The 22,286-nt window shown below is 37.8% G+C and overlaps 1 protein-coding gene across 3 annotated transcripts in view; it reads left to right on the forward strand.

Annotated features, from left to right (window-relative positions):
* Positions 1-22,286, forward strand: part of DMD (dystrophin) — a 1,698,782-nt gene that overhangs the window by 1,156,828 nt on the left and 519,668 nt on the right. For all 3 annotated transcript variants that reach the window (XM_060087208.1, XM_060087209.1, XM_060087210.1), the window contains one exon: positions 4,553-4,707. In XM_060087208.1, coding sequence (XP_059943191.1) covers positions 4,553-4,707 — 155 coding nt within the window. The remainder of the gene's footprint in view (positions 1-4,552; positions 4,708-22,286) is intronic.

Below are 22,286 nucleotides of genomic sequence, written 5' to 3' on the forward strand. Positions count from 1 at the left end.
GGCAGAGACACGGCCAAAGGGCAGAGAAGAATTTTTATATTTAAATTTTTCTTGTCTTGCCATAAAATATGAATTGTATTTCACACAAGCAGTTTGATTTTGATTTTGACCTCATAACAAATGTGAGGCATAATAAGCAGCCTAAGTAATCCCATCCTATTTTACAGACAACAAAACTGGAACTCAAAGGTCAATGGCTTTAAGATCAAACTGCAAGACAATGGCCAATCAAGCCTTCCTGGGAAGATGCCTCTTCATTACTCTGCATTGCTTTTTATGATGCTCCTTTGAGTCAGGGCCATTAAAATTTTTTAAATCGAGTTCACCTGAAACAAACCTGAATTTCACTTGTAGGTGAATGTCCCAAAACACATTTTATAAGAAAACTTAAACAATACTCAACTTTAAAATTTTAATTGTAGATCTACATACTCACATTTATCTTCTAAATTAAAGGGAGACTTTTAGAGGTGCAGCATTATAGGCAATGTTTATAAAACAGTGGGTCCCTTTCTTTCATTCAGTAGAGGCTCACCCTGTGGTGGCTGTAGTATGGTTCATTTAAAAATAGCAGCAGTAGAGGACTTCCCTGGTGGTCCAGTGGCTAAGGCTCTGTGCTCCCAGTGCAGGGGGCCCAGGTTTGATTCCTGGTCAGGGAACTAGATCCCACATGCCACAACTAAGAGTTCGCATGCCACAACTAAGACCTGGTGCAGCCAAATAAATAAATAAATAATTTTTTAAAAAATAGCAGCAGCAGCAGTAGTAGTAATCATAGTAGTAGTGGTAGTGGTAGTAGTAGTAGTAGTAGTAGTAGTAGTAGTAGTAGTAGTAGTAGTAGTAGTAGTAATGATGGTGATTCTAACCAATACTTATTTAATGCTTTGGAAATGCCAGGCACCACTCTAAGTGTTTTCCCTGCATTTTATAATTAATCCTCATAATAATCTTTCAAGGTAAATACTGTTAATATACCCATTTAATAAAGGGGGAAACTGAGGCATAGAGAGCATAATTAACTTTCCCATTTGTCACATAACTAGTATGTGATCAAGTCAGGATTCAAACCCAGCAGGCTCATTCTGTTGCCCAGACTCTTGAATACTCTTTCTCTTCCTCCCTTGTTTTCCCTTGTATCGGGTCCATATTCCTAAAAAGAATTCTTACAAAGAAAAAAGAACAGGCAAACACTGAAATTTAAAAATTTTAATACTGAAAATTCTTGAAATGAATTCAGGTTGTCCCATAGTCCATAATCATTTTTTCTGCCTAAAATACTGTGTATAAATACCAAGCACATATTGTAGCAGCATCATATGAGGTTTGAATATGAAATATTTCTTTCCTGGTTGGGGACACAATCTTTTGGGGATTGAGCATTTTATATTCTTCATAAAAAACACATACACACATATATATATACACCCACAAAATCATCTTTTTTTATAAGCTAGTGCTCACAATATTTTAAATTTCTTCACACAGCATGATCACCACACAATTCCCTGTAGAGTATACAGTTGTAAATGGAATTCAGAACTAAAAAGAGTGTGTGTGAATTCTATTGTATTTTTGAATTTAAAATTCTTCTGTGGTCTGGAGTTGTCCCAGTAGTAAATTTCACAGTAGTAGGCAAAGCTGGTCAAGGTCATTGTTCCTGGTGTGAATGACACTTGGTTAAAGCCCCAGGTGGTCAACATATTATTACCTTAGGAGGAAGGGAAACCAGTCTGTTCTGGTGAATGTCTTTAAGAAGGGACAAAAGGGTGCTGCAGTTGAGAACCTTTGAGTTCAGATAAGGGCCTTAGCCCTGTCAATGTTAGTCAAGGTCAGTGGGATTTTTTTCTTTTTAATCCTACATCACAGCAAAATCTGAGTGGTATGCAGTGAAGGATAGCATTCAGCCAAGATTTCCTTAGGTATAAAAATTTAAATTTCAGTGTGAATACAAATTTGAAGAAAAATATATGGCTTGTGTATTTTTGCCTTTCAAGCATTAAAGTATACCAAAAAACTCTGGTTTGAAGTCAAGCCTTACTCTTTTACTACCTTTTTACTTTGAAGTGTCTAATTAAACTTTAACCTGCTATGTCCTTCAAGGTTTTGGAAAATTCTAGCATACTTTTCAGCTTCTACTTTTAGGTATTTTTTATGATCTATAGATTAGAACCAAAGAGCGTATCCTCTTATATCTAGACTTTTCAAGTAACAACCCATGAGTGAGGGTTGACTTCCAAGATTATTTGTCTTTTCTTAGATAAAATAAATGATTTTAATTATATTTATTAAAATTTTAATTAACATTTTATATTGCTAAATCTATACATATATGCTCTGATGTTGGTTCATAATAGGTATTTCTTTAGCAGTTGCATTTTTCTTAAAAAGGAATCGCCTAACTAAAAGGTAACTAAGTTATTGGTGTCAGTTTTGTAGAGTCTTATGCTGCCAATTAGAGATTTAATAGATGATAGATAATAAGCTCTTCTTTTAAAATGCAAATACCATCTTCTGGATAATAAGGACCAATTGGTCTTTCATATCTTAGTATACATTACTTTTTAACACTATAGGTTAAAAGTGGTGGCTTCAGTGAAGAGGGAAAGGGAAGAAGATGTAATTTTGTACTGTAGGAAATTTCTAGAAAGGGAAAGCCTTTGGTGTGTGTGTTTCACCTCAGAAGGGCTTTTGGACAGTGTAAGGATATAAAAAGTGGAAAATAGGAACTGCAGGGCTTGATAAAATGTGTATATAAGAAAAGGCAGGAATTCCACAAGGTTAAATTGTAATTGCTTTGTAGTACAGCGAGTATACTCTGTGCCTTTAAAAATTGTCTCTCTTTTTATTTTTATAGCAAAAGTTAGTGATACTGGCTTTAGCTGCTTCCTACTAGTTCTGTTATCTGGGTCTATTTGCTATATGCAATATACGCAATTATTTCGTTTGATTCTAGAATAGGATGTTCTAATTAACTGAGAAATGCCAGATTATATACTGATTATAGATTTTCAAAGAACAGGAGTGTACTCAAATATACTGAAACTATGTTGAAAAGTATGAGTGTTTGATTTTTATTATCATAAATCATATTAACATAAAAGAACAAATACTAAAACAAAAATGAGTACTCTTTTCAGAAACATCAATTAGTTTCAATTTTCTCTTTTACCCTTCCAATTCATGTTAATGTACTCTTACAGATTTAAGAAATACAGTGAAGGTAGAAATTGTGTTCTTTTCTTTTTTTTAACTTGTGATTTCTGTGCACATTTACTGCATATTAGACCATTGGGTTGATGTATATTGCCTTATTTTAATGTCCTCTCATTAAACATTGAAATTGTTTCTCATTTTTTACTATCTTAGTTAATGGAGATCTTTATTCCTATAATGTATGTCTTTTCTTTTAAATATTTTACTGGGAGAAAATACTAAAATTAGATTACTGGGTCAGTGGGAATAAGCATTTGTATGTCACTTGATATATATTGCCAAATTGTCCTAATAGATGCTGTTCCCATCAGGAGTATATGAATGTGCTAGTTTGGCTACAGTCTTTCCAGCTTTGGATTTTATTATTTTTTTAACTTAATTGGTGTCAAATTGTAATACTCCTATTTTTTCATGTTTTGAGAGTTTATTTTTTTCCTTTTCTATAAAAACTTTTTATTCTTTCTCTAGTTTGAATTGCTTGTTACTATTCCTTTGTCCATTTAACCCACTATATTGGATTTGATATAACTATCTTTGTAATTTAATAATACCGTAATGCTTGGAAGCCTCTTCCACGCACTTGAAGCAATGTTTAATAGAAACTTGGGGTTAATATGCATCCAGATAAACCTATCATTGGTTTATTTCTTTTTTAATATATGATATTTCAAGTGATGAAATACATGGTTTGATAATACTCAATTGTTAAAGATAAAGAAAGAAGAAAACATACGTCATTTGGTTTAGCAAAATTCTTATATTTAAAATTTTATTCTTATTTTAAAGTAGGATATTTTTAAAGTATTATGAATAAACTGATCCTTTAAATAAGTTCATAACTAGAATAACAGCACTGGGTTTTTTTTGATGCTTAATATTTTCCGTATGCAGCTTTAGTTGAATGCCAGTAGATGGCACTAATTACATAAACAATTCAACAAGTTAATGACGAGGAAAAGAAATAACATGCGATATTTTCTTCTGTTCAAATTTTGGTATATGTCACATACTCAACAATTATTTGAGAGCTTATTTTTATAGTTTGTTCTCTCCCATGATAAAAACAATTAAGCCAAGTTTGTTTCCAGTTAACTGCTACTAAATTGAGATACCTGATACTGATTATTGCTCAAGAAGCTGGATTTGAAAAGTTGTCATGAAAAATGGGTTAGCTTATACTATCATGTTTGACTGAACTACACACGGTAGGTTAAAAGCAATCATGTAGACATGCTCTGACCCGAGAATTCAGAAGCTGTTTATGAAGCATTTTAAGAAAGTGCAACTAGAGATTTCAGAGAAAACTGACATTCATTCTCTTTCCCATGTGTATCTATAGCAGTTGGCCAAAGACCTCCGCCAGTGGCAGATAAATGTAGATGTGGCAAATGACTTGGCACTGAAACTTCTTCGGGATTATTCTGCAGATGATACCAGAAAAGTACACATGATAACAGAGAACATCAATGCCTCTTGGGCAAGCATTCATAAAAGGTATGAACTATATTATTTCTAAAACTATTTGCTGCTTCTAATGATAGGGTAGTGACACTGGGTGGACAATGCAGATTTGTTTTCCCATCCTGCTAAACCAGGGCTTTGGGAGGATCCAAAATGACAAATGCCAACCAAACTCACAGTCTTGCCTAAGTCCACTTATTTTAAAGATGAGGGACCCGAAGACTGGTGAAATGAAATGCCTTGCCCACAGTCAGAAAGGTAGTGACATAACTAAGCAATTAGACAAAAACAAAAGATGGATTTGTAACTAAAAGAGCCATTTATTAGTCTGCTTTGAGAACCCTATCCAAAGAAATATTGTTCTATTCTGTCATGCCACAAACTGCCCCATCTTTAGTCTGACAAGGAAGTCACTTTGGGCTTCGTGATGGAGTTATAGCTGTCTCTGGTGCCGTCATTGTATCTCCCTCCACACACCCAATGGGAAAATTTGTGTAGTGTAACAAGACTCATAACTTCATTTCCCATTATATATCTATGGAAATCAACAGCTCTTAGAGACACCATCTCCTCAAACTAAGTCCTGACTCCTTATTATTCACTCTTAACCCCTTGTTCTGTTCTTTCATTAGTATTTATCCTAATTATAAACAAAATTATAAACAAATACATGAATTATGTAACTAATTGTTTAATGTTTGTCCTTCACATTAGCCTAACCTCCCTGAGGACAGAGGCTATCTTTCTTATTTGACACATCCTGAACCAGGTGATATAGTAGGGAGCTGGTAAATATTTGTGTTTTTTTAATTGAAATGTAGCTGACGTACAATAGTATGTTAGTTTCAGGTATACTACATAGTTATTTGACATTTGCACTTATTATGAAATGATCACTATAATAAGTCTAGTAACCATCTGTCCCCATACAAAGTTATTACAATGTTATTGGCCATATTCCTCATGCTGTAAATTACATCCCCATTGCTTATTTATTTATAACTGGAGATTTGCACCTCTTAATCCCCTTCACCTATTTCGCCCTTTTACCCCCTCCTTCCGTCTGGCAACCACCCATTTGTCCTCTGTCTATATGAGCCTGTTTTCATTTTGTTTTGTTTTGTTTTGTTTTTTTAGATTCCACATATAAGTGACATCATGCAGTATTTATCTTTCTCTGTCTGACTTATTCACTTAGCATAATACCCTCTAGATCCCTCCATGTTGTCATAAATGGCAAGATACCAATTTTTTATACCTGAGTAGTATTCCATCACATCTTCTTTATCCATTCATCTATCAATGGACACTTAGGTTGCTTCCATATCTTGGCTATTGTAAATAATGCTGCAGGGTAAATATTTGTTGAATGACGACTCTACATAATTTAGAGTTACCTTGTTCATGCTATGGCAAGTCAAGGATTATTGGGTACTCATTTTCAGCTTTGTCAGAAAACAGAGGCAGAAATAGCACCTGTCGGGTGATAAGGAAGATCACAGGGAAAGGTAAATGAGTTCCAGAAGATAACATGACTTACTCAAGTCAGGTAGGTGGCCTTTATTAAGAAAAAAAGGCCACCATTAAAGAAAACAAAAACAGATTTTGAACTAAGCAGAAACTCTTAAGAGTAAGGAACTATTAATACACGGAAATTGAGAGATCAGGTTAATCTTGAAACCGAGTTAAAGATTGAAGAGTATGAACTCCTGTGAAACTGGATTTGAGCTGGTCATCCTGGGGGAATAGAGCAGCTCTAGCCCTAAATACCAGACAGTGGGTGTTCAGATGGCCATGGAAAAGAAGACTCAACCTGAAGTTGGGGAGTTATATTTGGGGCCTTATCAATAGAACCCTGGTTGAATAGGGAACTGATAAAAAAAAAATTCTCCAAGTTACTGCCTCCTCTTATTGGCAAGGTTTGTACTTTCTGCTCCAAATACAGATCTGCTGTTTGTTCAGTTAAATGAGGGCAGATTAGGCTCAGGAAGACTTATTCATATGTAATCGATTGGTATCAGAGAGTCAGTAGTTAAGATCTCAGTCGGAAATACCTGCTTCTCAAAGAGAGGCCTCTATGGGTAGGCAAACTAAGATCAGAGATTAATTTGGTGAGTTTAGGGAATGTAAGCCAAGAAGGAGCCAAAAAGAAGGCTTACTCATTTTACAAAACTAGGGCTTCAAGAGAGGTCTATCCCATCTATGCCACTCTTTCATGCTCCTTGAGTCTCCAAACAGCCCTCTCATTTCTTCTGATCATTTTCGTTAGGTCTTTGGATTCCTCAGAGAAGGGGCTTCCAGTTTATATTTTTTGACTTGGTCCCTAAAAAGCTACCACCTAAGGAAGGTATATCGTTATTTCTCCAATGGGTAAAGTAAAATAGAAAGTTAAAAGCCAAATTACATTTTTTGCTAGCCCGTAGAGAATCTGTTATTTGCCAGGCTAATTTGATTCATGCCTCTAAAGTTCTTCCCTGTTTCTTTCTCACATATACTCTATGAAAATTCATCCACTTGTGTAGTTTCAGTCTGCTGATGACTCTCCATTTATACCATTTGCAGCTGAGCGTGATCGTTGAATCTCAGACCTGCATATCCTATTGATTTCTTTTCATTTTAATGTCCCTCGGGAACTTCAAATTGAATAGGCCCAAAGCTGAACTCATCTTTGTCCTCTTACAACCTCTCTCTCCAAATGCAACCTACTTCTCTTCCTATGATCCCTCTCCAGTGAACATTACCACAACCCATTCAGTTGTCCAAATTGGAAACTCATGCTTGACTCTTCCTTCTATTGAATACAATCCCAGTAGCCAAGCTATCACAAAGCTATGTACTACCTAAATAGCTTTCAAATCCAGTTATTTCTCTTCCTCCCTACCCTTCCACTATCATGTCTTGCTTAAATGACTACATCTTCCTGCTTCTTACCCATTCTCTACATAGAACACAGGATGATTTTTCTCAATACAGTATATTCATATAGCTCCCCCCAACCCAGTTTTAAAGGCTTTGGTGGCTTATCCGTTATTATTTGAAGACAGTCCACACTCCTTTCAATGACTTCAAGATCTTGCACGTTATGGCCTTTCCTTAAAACTCCAGCCTAAGTTTCTGCTCTTCCTCAATCTCCCCTCCCCATAATTAAGTAACATTGAGCTACTTTCATTTCCTCATAGCTATGTTCTGTCTTCTCTATTATGTGCTGACATGGTAGATGTATTATTCCTTCCTTTTTGCATGGTTAAGTTCTATTCATTATCCAGGTCTCAGTGTAAATGCCATTTCCTCCAGGAAGCCTTCTCTGACTACCAGCCCCAAAGCCTACACTCTGTTATAGTGCTTATCTCACTACACTGTACGTAAGTGTCTGTTGGTCTTTGTCTCTTATGAGAATGTTTGCTCTGTATACACATTGGGGTATACACATTGGCTGCTTGTCCACCATATGACCTAGCACTTAGCTTGGCACATAGTATCTACCCCCAAAACATGTTTAAGTAAATAGGTAAATGAACAAACAAAAAATAACTAACTACAAGTGTTCTGGAGTGCCAGTAACTCAACACAGAAGAAAAATGTATCCATCAGGATTGCTTTCAGTTTCAAGTAACAGAAAACCCAAGTTCAATAGCTTAACCTAATGGAGGTCTGTTTCTGTCACTTTGTGAGAAGTTCAGAGTCGGGCAGGTCGTGACATGGGCTCCGTAGTGCAGCAATGTCAACCCTGAAGTCTCCTTGTTCTTCTTGGCATTTCCCTCAGAACATAAGCATTCCAGCAGGAAGAAGCAGCAGCAGAAGGGGCAGTGCTGGTGTCAGGAAAACAGTGGCTTTCTTAGGAACTTTCGGGTCAGAACTATGCCACAAAACCACCTCTAGTATCTAGGAATTTGGGTTGAGCCAGCCAATAGAGAATGTCTGCCACAAAGGGTATGGAAAGAAGAAACTGATAAACCGTCATGCTGTAGCTGGACACCATGAAGTTCCCTGGAGAGAGAGCCAGTCAAATCTGAGTAAATACGGTATAGTCATGTAGGTTGTATATTCATGCACAGTATACTCTAGCATAGGGTAGTCATAAAAGTGGACCATTTGGGCTTGGTGGTTGTTCTGGTCAGTGTGAAAGGGCATGAGGAGAGCTGGGTTCTCCATTGGCTAATGATACCTTTTTTTTTTTTTTTTTTTTGCGGTACGCGGGCCTCTCACTGCTGTGATCTCTCCCATTGCGGAGCACAGGCTCCGGACTCGCAGGCTCAGCGGCCATGGCTCATGGGCCCAGCCGCTCCGCGGCACGTGGGATCTTCCTGGACCAGGGCACGAACCCGTGTCCCCTACATTGGCAGGCGGACTCTTAACCACTGCGCCACCAGGGAAGCCCAGCTAATGATACCTTTACATGGAAAGTTCACATTCGGTGTATGCTCTGTGTGTCACCCGCACAGATTAAACCATATTTTACTTGGCTACATCTTCTCTTATTTTACATTCTTATAGATCTTATGCTAGATAGATAAAGAACAAGAAAACTCTTAATGTGATCTTCTGCATTTTGATGTTTTTATCCAGTATCTCATCCAGCTAAACCCAGAAGTGAAGTAACATCATCATCCTCCTCTAGATTTGTGCTGTTCAGTAGGGTAGCCACTAGCCATAGGTGGCCATTTAAATTTAAGGTATTACAATTAAATAAAATTTAAAATTCATTTCTTCCGGCTCATCAGCCACCTTTCAGGTGCTCAAGAGCCACAGGTAACTAGTGGCTTCCCCATTGGACAGTCCAAAATTGAACATTTCCATCATCACAGAAAATTTTATTGATCACCCTGCTCTAGATCATCTTTGTTTATGTTCCCCTAAGCAGTTTAGCATACATTTATAACAATTACATACTGTATTATTTCAGAAAGAGATTTTGCCAAATTTTGTAAATAAAAAGTATTTCCTTTACAAAGTAGTTCACATTATTCTATTTCCTTGTTTCTACCTTACTTTTTCTATTTATCCATCTCCTAGAGTTGCCATTTAAAGTCTCAAAAACTACAACTATCACAGAATATAAACACTTTTAATGTTAATCCTAATAAACATAATTTTAAAGGAGAAATTTTTAATATTGATATTTGGGTTTGGGGAATAAAAGTATCTCATGTCTTTGAAATATATCTATAACCAAGACTTTTTAGTTAGGGGAGACTGTTGAAAGCATTCTGATTACATCATTTCTCATGGTTCAGGTTTTACCACTGAGCACTGATATATTGCCTGCACTGAAACTTTCAATCATATAGATAAATATATGCAAAAATTTTGTGCATTTGGAAGCCTATGTGAAGCAATAAAATCTTTACTTCAGTTTTAAAATTTTGAATGTTAAACAAGATATAAAATGTGTAACTTGGGGCTTCCCTGGTGGCGCAGTGGTTGAAAGTCCACCTGCCGATACAGGGGACACGGGTTCGTGCCCCGGTCCGGGAAGATCCCACATGCCACGGAGTGGCTGGGCCCGTGAGCCATGGCCGCTGAGCCTGCGAGTCTGGAGCCTGTGCTCCGCAATGGGAGAGGCCACAACAGTGAGAGGCCCGCGTACCACAAAAAAAAAAAAAAAGTGTAACTTGGAAGAACTTTACTTCGATATCATATACTGGCAGGCTGTAGTTTCAAGACATAATCAAAAACGAAAGTGAGCTAATTTTGTTTTATATTTTAGGGTTCAATTTAAGTTTATTAATAGGTCAGAGGAATCTTCAAATTCTATACTGGCTTTTATTGGACCTTTAATTACTATTTTATATAGATAAATATAAATAGCTACGTGCACCTAAAAGGACTTGCTCTACCATTCATGAATAAAAGCAAAAGCTGCTTCTCAAGTAAACTCTGTAGTTTAGCAATTCATATCAGAACATAGATCATCATTGTGACCTATGTAGGAAAATATTTTGTTTTCCTGATCGTATGACTTATAGAGTCCATGTTAACATAGAAAGCCAGAAATGTGGGCTTCTGCAAGTTCATTGCTTTCCCTTCAATCTCTGTGAATAGATATGAATTGGTGAATAAGATAATATTAGATGTGATATTACATATTACTGTGAGAAGCCCCTAAGGATTAGATCTCAAGAATTGCCATCTGGCTGATGACTTTATGATGACACTGTCATGAGATTTCATTTCCTTATTTCTATTCCAGGGCCACTCTTTAAACAAGAAATGTGCATTAACTCTGAATTGTCTGTCTGTAGCTATAGGAGGGCTTCTCCAACTACTAATCAGCAAGGAGCAAACTCATCAAGTAGAGGGGCTGATCCTAGTATCAGAGGGTTCATCATGGATGGAAGTTCCTCACAAAAGCTCCCAGATACCTGAACAATCTCTCTAAGTTCTAAGAAAGATTTAGCATGTATGTGTGTACATGTATGTATGTGTATATGCATATGCATGGACATGCATGCAAATACACTATCCTTAAAATAATATCTCAGTATTCTCCTGTCTGCTCTAATAATATGTTTCAAATTTTAATAATTACAATTAATAGTTGAGAAATTGAACAGTTATCACTTGTGTTCTCCATCTTTGGCAACCATGAAGCCCTTGTAAATCACTCCTTGCTTCTCTATTCCTAGGTCCTTTCTCTTTTTCACTTTAAAAAAAGAAGAAAAGGGAGAAAAATTATTGAGCCCTATTTTGTGTGCAGCAAAGAGCTACTCTAGCTGAACACTGGATCTCTTTCACATTATCCCAACGTATTTTTTTAGTAACTGTTCTGCTTCCTTTCTCTGGGATTTTCAATTTCTTCTTTCTTCTTGCCCCTCCCCTTCAGCCAACCATCATGCTCAAGTTCCCTCGTCCTAAAAGAACATTTTTAGGATACCAACTTTTCTATCCAGCTATCCTTGTTTCCCCTTACCATCAAAATTTTTTTAAAGTAGTAACTGACATTATTGTTTCCTCTCCAGCTTCTGGTTATGCTTGGACCCACTTCAGTCTGGCTTCCCCAGTACCTCCACTTTCCTGAGAAAAGGACTCATTAAGATTGTCAATAACTTTTATAATAACTAATTGCCCTATTTTATTTATCCATCTACTTGACTTCTTTTTGACCTTGGTCCTGTTTATCAGCTCTACTGGTTGAAACTTTCCCTTCTTTGATTTCCAAAATGATACTACTTTGCAATTCTCCAATTTCTCTAGTAATATAATAAGTGTGAAGTGCTTGGCACAATGCCTGGCACATAGTAAGAGCTCAGTAAATGTCATCTGTCATAAGCATTTTAAGAATTCATTCACTTGGTGAATATTTTGGTGCTAGGTATGTGCTAGTTAGGCTCAGTTCTGGCACTAGGTGTACAGCAGAGAAAATCCCTACCCTCATGAAGCTTACTTACATTCTGGGAAGGAGAAGGTGAGAAACAGACATTAATAAATAAAATAGTTACATGTATGGTATATAAGATTGTGATAAGTGAAATGTGGAAACATAAAGAGGGAAAGCAGTTGAGAATGTGTAAGTGTGTGAGTGAGCAAGTGGTGGAAGAGAAGTGCTATTACTTAAATATGGTGCTTAAGAACGATCTCACTGGGGACTTCCCTGGTGGCCCAGTGGCTAAGACTCCACACTACCAATGCAGGGGGCCCGGATTCCATCCCTGGTCAGGGAACTAGATCTCACATGCCGCAACTAAAGATCCTGCATGCCGCAACTAAGACTCGACGCAGCCAAATAAACAAATAAATACTTAAAAAAAAAAAAGAAAGAGGGCTTCCCTGGTGGCGCAGTGGTTGAGAGTCCGCCTACCGATGCAGGGGACACGGGTTCGTGCCCCGGTCCGGGAGGATCCCATGTGCTGCGGAGCGGCTGGGCCCGTGAGCCATGGCCGCTGAGCCTGCGCGTCCAGAGCCTGTGCTCCACAACGGGAGAGGCCACAACAGTGAGAGGCCCGCATACTGCAAAAAAAAAAAAAAAAAAGAAAGATCTCACTGAAAGGGTGAGTTTTAAGCAAAACTTAAAGGACCTAAGGATGTGAGCCCTGTGGATAATTGGAAGATAAACAGTCCAGGAGGGTTCTAATAACTGGAAATGCCCTGAGGCTTCAGTATGCCCGGCATGTTGGAGGAACCTTAAGGAGACCAGTATGATAGGAATGGGTCAAGCAAGCAAGAGTCTAGTAGACAAGGAGTTCAGAGAGGTAAGAGGAATCTGATTACATCGGACCTTATAGGCCCCTCTAAGGACTTTTGCTCTTACTCTGAATGAGATGGGAGTCATTGGAGGGTTTTGAGCAGAGGAGTGGCATCTTTTAGCTTATCTGGCCCCTCTGCAATAATAGACTGAAGGAAATCAGTGAAACCATTAGGAGACTGTTGTCATAAGTCAGTCGAGAGACAACTGTGATTTGGACCAGAATAGGAGAGGTGAATGTGGTAAGAAATGTTTGACTTCTACTGGACTTCCCTGGTGGTGCAGTGGTTAAGAATCCACCTGCCAATGCTGGAGACACGGGTTCGAGCCCTGGTCTGGGAAGATCCCACATGCCGCGGAGCAACTAAGTCCGTGCGCCACAACTACTGAGCCTGCGCTCTAGAGCCCACAAGCCGCAACTACTGAGCCCGCGAGCCACAACTGCTGAAGCCCGTGCACCTAGACCCCATGCTGGGCAACAAGAGAAGCCACCGCAATGAGAAGCCCACGCACCGCAACGAAGAGTAGCCCCCACTTGCCACAACTAGAGAAAGCCCACGTGCAACGCAGACCCAACGCAGCCAAAAATAAAAGAGAGAGAGAGGGAGGGAGGGAGGGAGGGAGGAAATGTTTGACTTCTACTACATTTTGAGGACAGAGCCCAAAAGGTTTTGTAATGGATTAGATTTAGGTATGGAAGAGAGGCATCAAGGAAGAGTACAGAGTTTTTAGCCTGAGCAACTGGAAGATGGGGGCACCCATTTACTGAGATGGAGAAGGCTCCAAAAGCAACATGTTTTAGGAAGAAGATGTGGACACGCCACTTTTGAAATGTCTATTATGCATCCAGGTGGAGATGTGGAGTAGATAGCGGCTATAAAATCTTAAGTTCTGGGCAATGGTTGGGACTCAAGATACAAATTTGAGAGTTGTAACAATAAGCAATATAAGCTCTGTTTGCTGTATACAACCTATAAATCTTGGTGTTCCATTCTTAATTCTCTCTTATTTCTCTATACACATTTCAAGTACTTTTGTCTGTCAACTTCAACTACCATTAAGAGTCCTCAGTTTTTATTTCTATCTCACATCTTTCTCCTCATCTATAGAACTATACTTCCAGCCACCTACCATACATTTCCATCTGCACTATCTACAGGCTCCAAAATGTCCAAAGTAGAAGGCATTATCTGCCCCTAAAACAATGCTATATTTCCTATGTTTTCAGGGAAAATTAATTGCTTAACTTAATTGTCTCTAAAGCTGGAAATTTAAGAATTACCTTCTACCTTTTCCTCCCTCTCTCTTCTCTGCTAATACATGTATTAAACTGACTTCTAAATTCTGTGATTTCTACTTCAAAAATTTCTCTAGAAGCTGTTGCGTTTTCTTCATCTCTCTTCTTCATCTTCACCTCATCCTAAATTGTCTCCATATTTTGCCTGGTGGATTGTGACCACCTTTTTCTGTGCTCCTAACCATTGAGTCTCTACACTCACTTGGCATTCACACTGACCCAGAGTTATTTCCCTTAAAACTAATCTTCTGGTTTTCCTTTGCTCCCAGCACTCTTTTGTTTTCCTCTTGAGACCTGATAGATGATATGTTCATATGTAATATATTCCCAAAAGCATACCCCAATTTTTCTGACAATAAAAACAAACTTGATTTATTTTCAGGAAAGAAAAGCAAATAATATCACAATTTGTGCTTGGTTGTCAGTTTTTTTATTTAGCAGAGGGACAGGCATGTGAACTTCATAAAAGGGTCTTATGCTCTAGCCACAAATGCTGTCCTTTCTCAAAACATTTTTGAAATTCCTTTTCTGGAACTACCTAGGGACTGTTTCATGACCTTCAGAAGATTGTTGTATTATTTTGTAGCCTTGTGTTTGCTGAATAATTGTATTCAATAATTGTTTGTGTATTGAGTGAAGCAGTTCATCAGATGTTGGGCACTAAATGGCTTTGGATTATTTCCAGAAACTTAAAAGATGAAGATTTGCTGCTGCCCTTGAAGCTATGTAAAGAATGTGATAGGATGCTAACAGTACGTTTGTTTAAAATATTGATACAACCTCTTATTAAGTCAGAGACTGCTTATGATATATTTGTAGCATGTTATAGTCATAAATATTAATGCTACAAATGACCCTAAAGCCACCAGCTCAAAATTCTCAATTTACAGTAACCCTAGTTTTAATCCCTCTCATGCAAAATATACCTTCTAGTCCATCTTAAGGACTAAAGAGGATTTGGTACATTGAAAAATTCAATCGGTTAGCAACTCTTTTAGGTACACTTCTTTTGGCAGTATGAGGACGTTTCTCTAGGCTCTTCAAGACAGTTGTATATATAGTTATAAGGCACTCTCGTTTTTATACTGCCGAGACCCAATCTTCCCAACTGATTATGAAGCATAAGAATTCTCACCATCTTACAATAAGATAACGTAATATCTGTAATGCGAAATCCTGGGGCTCTGGGCCAGGGAGTGTCATGATCCATACGGATCTAAAAGTTTCATGGTGGCAACTGCCTGCTTCACTTTATGTCATTTCCTTCAAAGCAGTTAGAATGTTTCTAGCTTGTAGGGATTGCATACAAAGGGAGACATTTGGAATCATAGCATTGGTGATTTACTGGTGTGGAAAATTACCTGGTGGTGCAGCCAAGTAGCCATTTTCATTTTAACCCAGTCCTGCAGTCCTAAACCGGGCCCTACTAGCACACCAAAATATATGCTTACAAATGCCTCTATATACCATTTACCGATGAAAAGACTCTAAAATTAAAAAAATATATAATTGTTTCCTAAACAAAAGTTATAGGACACCAACAGACCTTTCTTTTTTTCATTCATTAATTTAATATTATGGTATCTAAAATTAAAACAAATGGGAGAAAGTTTCCCTTGCTTCGTTTAATTGAACCATTAATGTTATCAACAGCATCCATTATATTACTTTCAATTATATATGCATTTTTATTGTCTTCCCATCACTATCATTCTCAAAATCTTTAAAATATTCAATAAAATATATAAATTAGCTGGAGTTTATTTTTAGAAAGTTGAGTTATTTTGAAAAATGGATATAATCATCATTTGATTTGTAATTTTATCTCTCCAATTCTAACAGTCATCTGATGTGGAGACCTTTTGGCTTCATTCAGTTTATAATAGGGATTTATTTTCTTTCTGTAAACCATTAATTCAAATGCATTTCTGGTATTAAAAATATACAAAACAGGTATTGGTGAATTTTGTGGAATTTATTCTTTTCAGTTTCCTCCCCCAAAGGGGGGTCATTGAAGCAGTTCTAGGTGCTGTTTAACAGCACCTCTTTCTTAGACCTCTTTTACCACTTGGGAAGCATGATACTATTCCTAGCTAATTGAGGCAAAGAGCCTGGCTCAGGTTCTTTGTCTTACATGGAGCATATTCAGATTCTTGAGGCCAGTAGATTCTGAACTCCTGGCAGCCACTACCTACTTCCCAGAGTCCAACAGCTTCATGTCTTCAACCCTGCATACTACTTTGTGTTTCTGTGTCATTTCTGACCCACAGAGCTATTTGTCTTGTTTCTGAGCCCAGATTGTGCCTTTCTGGTTTTGTGTTTTTATATTTTACCTACCGTTGTTCTGTGTTTGGAAGTTTCCTCTGTATTTTGAAACAATTTTCCCCTAATGTAAAGTGATATTTACTTACTGTAGAAAGTTTTAAACATTGAGAAATAATCAACCTTAACATTTTTTAGCACTTTCTTTCCTATTTTTGTAAATGTATTTTGCCTGTATCTGTTTTTAAATTTTTTTTTTGATGTGGACCATTTTTATAAGTCTTTATTGAATTTTCTACAATATTGCTTCTGTTTTATGCTTTGGGTTCTTTTTTTTTTTGGCCACGAGGCATGTGGGATCTTAGCTCCCTGACCAGGGATCAAACCTGCACCCCCTGCATTGGAAGGCAAAGTCTTAGCCACTGGACCACCAGGGAGGTCCCTGCTAATATTTATTTAACTTACTCCCAATTTACTAACAATCGAAAGCATTTCCAGATAGGATTTCTTTTTCCTTTTAAAACTCCTTGGGCTTTTTAAAAGCCATGGACTTTTAAATGGGCTACTACATGGGCTTCCCTGGTGGCACAGTGGTTGAGAGTCTGCCTGCCGGTGCAGGGGACACGGGTTCGTGCCCCGGTCTGGGAAGATCCCACACGCTGCGGAGCGGCTGGGCCCGTGAGCCATGGCCGCTGAGCCTGCGCGTCCGGAGCCTGTGCTCCACAACGGGAGAGACCACCACAGTGAGAGGCCCTCGTACCGCAAAAAAAAAAAAAAAAAAAAAATCCTTAGTACATTTTTATTAGGAAGGTAATGCTCAGGTATTATCTTTTCAAGAGAAAAAATGGATGGGAAATACTTCCTTGAGGTACATGGTGACTTATTCAATAGTCAGAAAGAAAAGCAGTATCCACGTGCCTCCAGCCAATGTTTTATGCACTGGCCATTCTGCCTAGCATCAGTATTCATCCAAAGAGATGGAAACTATTCAAATTTGCGAGAAATCAATTCCACATTCAAATCAGTGGTTGTGGGTTTTAAATATCTTCTAATATTCAGCTTCTCAGTTAGCTTCCTCACATCCCTAATATGATACCCATTACATCTTTCTGTGGCCAATCAGTGTCTTCATGCCATAGAGCATTTAAAGCAAGTCAAACAGACCTAATCCAAGCCCTTTTGGAGATTTTAACCCGCATTTCATAGATTTATGGCTAATCATACAATTCCTGAGGAGTTGTGTTTTTCTTTTACATTGCAAGTATTTTAAATCTACATAGTGAAATTGAATTAGCTATTAAACATCAACTTTATCACAACCTCTTTTTAAAAATTTAAATGAAACAAACCCTCCACAAAAATGACCAAACACAAATTGCATCCTGAGACAAATTAAGTGAATAATAATCATGAATTCATAATGATTGTTTATGATTTTTATGTTTTTTTGATAGTGAGCTATGATTTATTGATGTTTAATATGTAAGTCATACCTAAGTTGCCTATTAAAAACAGGCAGGCTAAAATGGCATTATTCTTTTTAGCTGTGAGTATAGCTGTTGACCTCTACTTAGACAGAGCTTGTGTTTCAAACCTAAATCTGTGTCCCTGAGACCTATGCTCCCTTCATTGCTTTTTTTTTTTTTTTTTTTTTTTTTTGCGGTACGCGGGCCTCTCACTGCTGTAGCCTCTCCCGTTGCGGAGCACAGGCTCCGGACGCGCAGGCTCAGCGGCCATGGCTCACGGGCCCAGCCGCTCCACGGCATGTGGGATCTTCCCGGACTGGGACACTAACCTGTGTCCCCTGCATCGGCAGGCGGACTCTCAACCACTGCGCCACCAGGGAAGCCCCCTTCATTGCTTTTTAATGGATACATATTAACTTGGAAGGAGGTTCTGGCAGCTTTTCACAGTAATCTAATCTCAGCTCTGTCCTCTTCAATATTTCCATCAGTGACTTGGATGAAGATGTAGATAGCATTCTTATCAAATTTGCCAGTGACACAAAGCAGAGAGAAATAGCAAATACTGTAGACAAGAGTATCAGGAGCCAAAAAGATTTCAACAACTTGGGGTGGTAGGCTGAATATTGAAAGATGAAATGTAAATATAAGGCAATACACTTGGTTCAAAAGAAAAGTAAAATAAAAGACACAATCCAACCGACTTAGACTGGGCTCCCTGGAAACAGGGAGAAGAAGATTCCCTGAGATGGAGAGTTGTGTGCAGAAGGTTTGTTGAAGAGTGTTTCCATGAGATACATGTGTAAGGATGTGACAGAGGTAAGATTGGCCAGAGAGAGAAGCTACCCTGCAGTGAACCTGAGGCCTGGGCAGATTCTAAGGGGAGATCTGGAATTTGTAGGTCCCTTCAGAGATGTCCTGAATTGAGGCAAGGGGGCTGGGCCTTTGTATTCCAGTATCAGCTGGTTATTGGTTCTGGGTCACCCTGTGGGAGAGGGCAACCTTGGATAAAACAGTTACCTACAGCTGAGGCCAATTTCCAGTGAGAGAGGCAGCTGTGAGCTGTTAGCAGCCAATATTCCCACCAGCTAGGGCATGGGTCTTGGCAGAGCATCAAAGTATATACTACCCAAGTGTTACCCAAAGTGTGGTCCTTGGACTAGCAGCATTAGCATCACCTATGAGCTGGCTAGAAACGAAAATGTGTGTGTCCTACCCCAGCCTACTAAATCAGAATCTCTGGGGATGTGGCCCAGAAAACTTTTAACAAGCTTTCCATTCTCCAGCTCATTTCTATGCATATTACAGTTTGAGAACCACTGCACTATGCCAACCAAAAACATTCAGAATGGGGAGATAACAGGGGTTTTAGTGACAATAATCTCTCTCTCTCTCTCTCTCTCTCTCTCTCTCTCTCTTTCTCTTTCTTTCTCACACACACTGTGCAATAGAGGAATGGAAAAGGAAAGCTAAGGAGATAGTAGGCTGGATAAATTCAAGCATGTAATGTAGTCCTAAGAATTTACATTTCAGCTTAGCAGAGAGGGATTTTGTGATCAAGCTGTCCAAAGATGGAACAGGCTGTCTTGTAAAGTTGTAGAAGTATTCAAGAACAGGCTGGGTAATGCCTTGGTGTAATAATTTCAAGCATCAGGTGGACACATGACTTTAGCATCCTGATTATCCCCCTCCTATACTTTTCTTCTATTTTTTTTTTCCAAATGGGTCTCTGCCAGAACTAGTTAACTCAAGAAGGGGTACATGGTGAAAAAAAAAAGTTTAGGCATGATCAGGTTAAGTCAAAGTAAACAAATTTCTGTAGAATTAATCAGACTTTTATTACAGTGTTTGCATTGTGAATACACAATATGTGTTTGGGAATGTGTAGGAAAAGTATAGTCTATATAGTACGCATACGTTTAAGAACTTTGACCGTGGAACTGATTTCTCTAGAAGAATCTTATGGGCCACTATAGTAACTGGTACAATACTCAGTACTCAGTAAGCATTTGTAAGAGAGATGGCATAGCATCCAGCCCAGGCTACTGCATGAAGATCATTTCACTGGATGTTACCTAAGTAGTATTCTCAAGTGCCATTAACTCAACTCTTCACTTGGGCATAAATTTATAAATTTGCATACTAATCAAGGGAAGTTGTGTTATTCTGCCTTTGACTGTATTCAGGCGTAGATGTTTTCTATTATTCCCTTTGAACTATTATTTTAACCTCATATTCTATTAGAAGTTTAGGAACATTTTCTTGGATGGATGGATGGTTAGACAGATATAGATAGGTGGATAGATAAATAAGGGAGAGGGATTGGAAAGAGAGAGAAAGTAGAGGAGGAAAAGGAGAAGGAAGACAACTATGAAAACAACAACAATGACAATGATCACAGAGAAAGAGAAAGATCAATTCTCTGGCACAGCATATTTGACTTATCTTTGTTTTCCTGAGACTTTCCACAATGAGAATGGAGGGTAAATCCTTTAGAAATCAGAGAAATAATCTTGGATCCCTTTAGTAAAAGAAGTGTCTATTTTAGCAAATAGCAATAAACAAGAGTCTATTATAATTGCTGGGATCTGCTAATACATATTTTTTTTCCCTGAAACAAACTCCATTAACCCTCCTTGATACTCTATCCTCATCAACATGTTAATAACATGGGACTAACTCTTACAGTTTTTTTTTCCCATACAAAACATATAATCTACAACCTGCTAATGATTGCATTTAGCCTAATTGTTAGGTTGCTGCTGGTGACAGAAAATTTTATCCTGGCAGATAGGCACTTCTAGAAGCCCGGCCAAGCACTTGGTGTGTGTGAATCAGCCTCCATATACTTCTCACTTGGCAACCATTCCTGATGGATAGACCCAATCTGCTCTGAGGAGAGGCCGGGGCTGCTCAATAGAGTCTGGAGAACCTCAGTTGAAACACAGTTCTAGCAGGATTTTGCAGACTCCTTCTTGACCACAAGCCCCTAATTAAAAGGGCAGGATGGCTTACTCAGGCTGAGTTCTGCTCTCTCTTGTCAAACAACAACCAGGGAGACAGACATCTTTACAATTTGCTAGTCCACATTCCAAATGACTATAACATTTTACATGTCTGAGTTAACTGAATGTGTTGCCAGTTTCATTATCAAAATATTTATAACTCAGGAAAGGATACTGAGGCACAGAGAGTCTATGACTTTCCCAAGCTCAAAACCCCAGCTTTATGACAATTCTGACACAGAAATTCTTGTGTTTGAAGAAAAAGAAGGAAGTCTTCTTTTTCTTTTCCTTATGTTTACACTGAAGTATCATTTATATGATCTTGGGTTCTTTGATTCTTTGAGAATTTTCTCAGGTAGGGCGACTTGTTACTTTTGAATACTTCAAAGAGTTCTAATGCATACATACATACATACATGTAAATAGTTCTATTAACTCTTTTCTGCTTTTGCCAGCATCATTGTGACTGACTCTAAGAGGGCATCTAAGCAAATATCTGCCATTCTTCTTGGAAAAGCAAGTTTCTCTCCATTTTCTTCATCTCTATTCCAGACTTTTGCCAAATTTTGCTCTTGAAATGGGTTATCTGGTAGAGCCTAATGATTCTAACTTTAAAAGAAAAAGACTCAAATAGTAACAGTTACATGTGTACTAGTGTCATTATTACATAATGAAAGTATCTAAGGTGAAAAGACTGATATGAACATATATTTTTCATTTTCTAATTAATTCCTTTGGTAAAAATTAAGCGCTCACTCTTTTCCAGGTACTGCAATGGGTGTTGAGGACACTGAACAAAATTCCCCTTGTATTTATGTTTATGAATACGTATGCTAGGAAAGTATAATAATAATATCTTTTTCTCAAAGAAGAGACATAACATTCTATTAATATTAACTTTTATTCCTTCTAACATATATAGGAAGAATTGTCAATACTGTTATAATTTAATGAGGGAATGTATAGAATTCTAAATTTACTTACACTGGGTTAATAACCAAGACTTTTTAAACATATCCTTAATACTATTATTGTATCATTTGAGTACATATTCCACAAAACATATATGCAATATTTTTAGTTCTAGCACCAAGGCTACACCAATACTTTTATTTTTATCACATCATTTTTTATGAAATTAAAATAATTATGTCACACTTTGCAAGTTTTCAGAGCTACTTTAAAATATGCTCCAGGCAAGACGTGATCAGGTGGGGAAAATTATGATATTCATATTTTCAAATGAAAAATCAGATACATATGTGCCTATCAAAAACACTCCAATTTTACAGTGTATGTGATGAGCTACACCTTTACCTCTAGAGACTGTCATTTTTTCTCTAAGAACTCAAACTACTTAATGATAAACTAATTATTAAATTTGTCCTAGAATGTAGTTACAT

This window comes from Mesoplodon densirostris, chromosome X (genome assembly GCF_025265405.1).
Source record: "Mesoplodon densirostris isolate mMesDen1 chromosome X, mMesDen1 primary haplotype, whole genome shotgun sequence".
Lineage (NCBI taxonomy): Eukaryota > Metazoa > Chordata > Mammalia > Artiodactyla > Ziphiidae > Mesoplodon > Mesoplodon densirostris.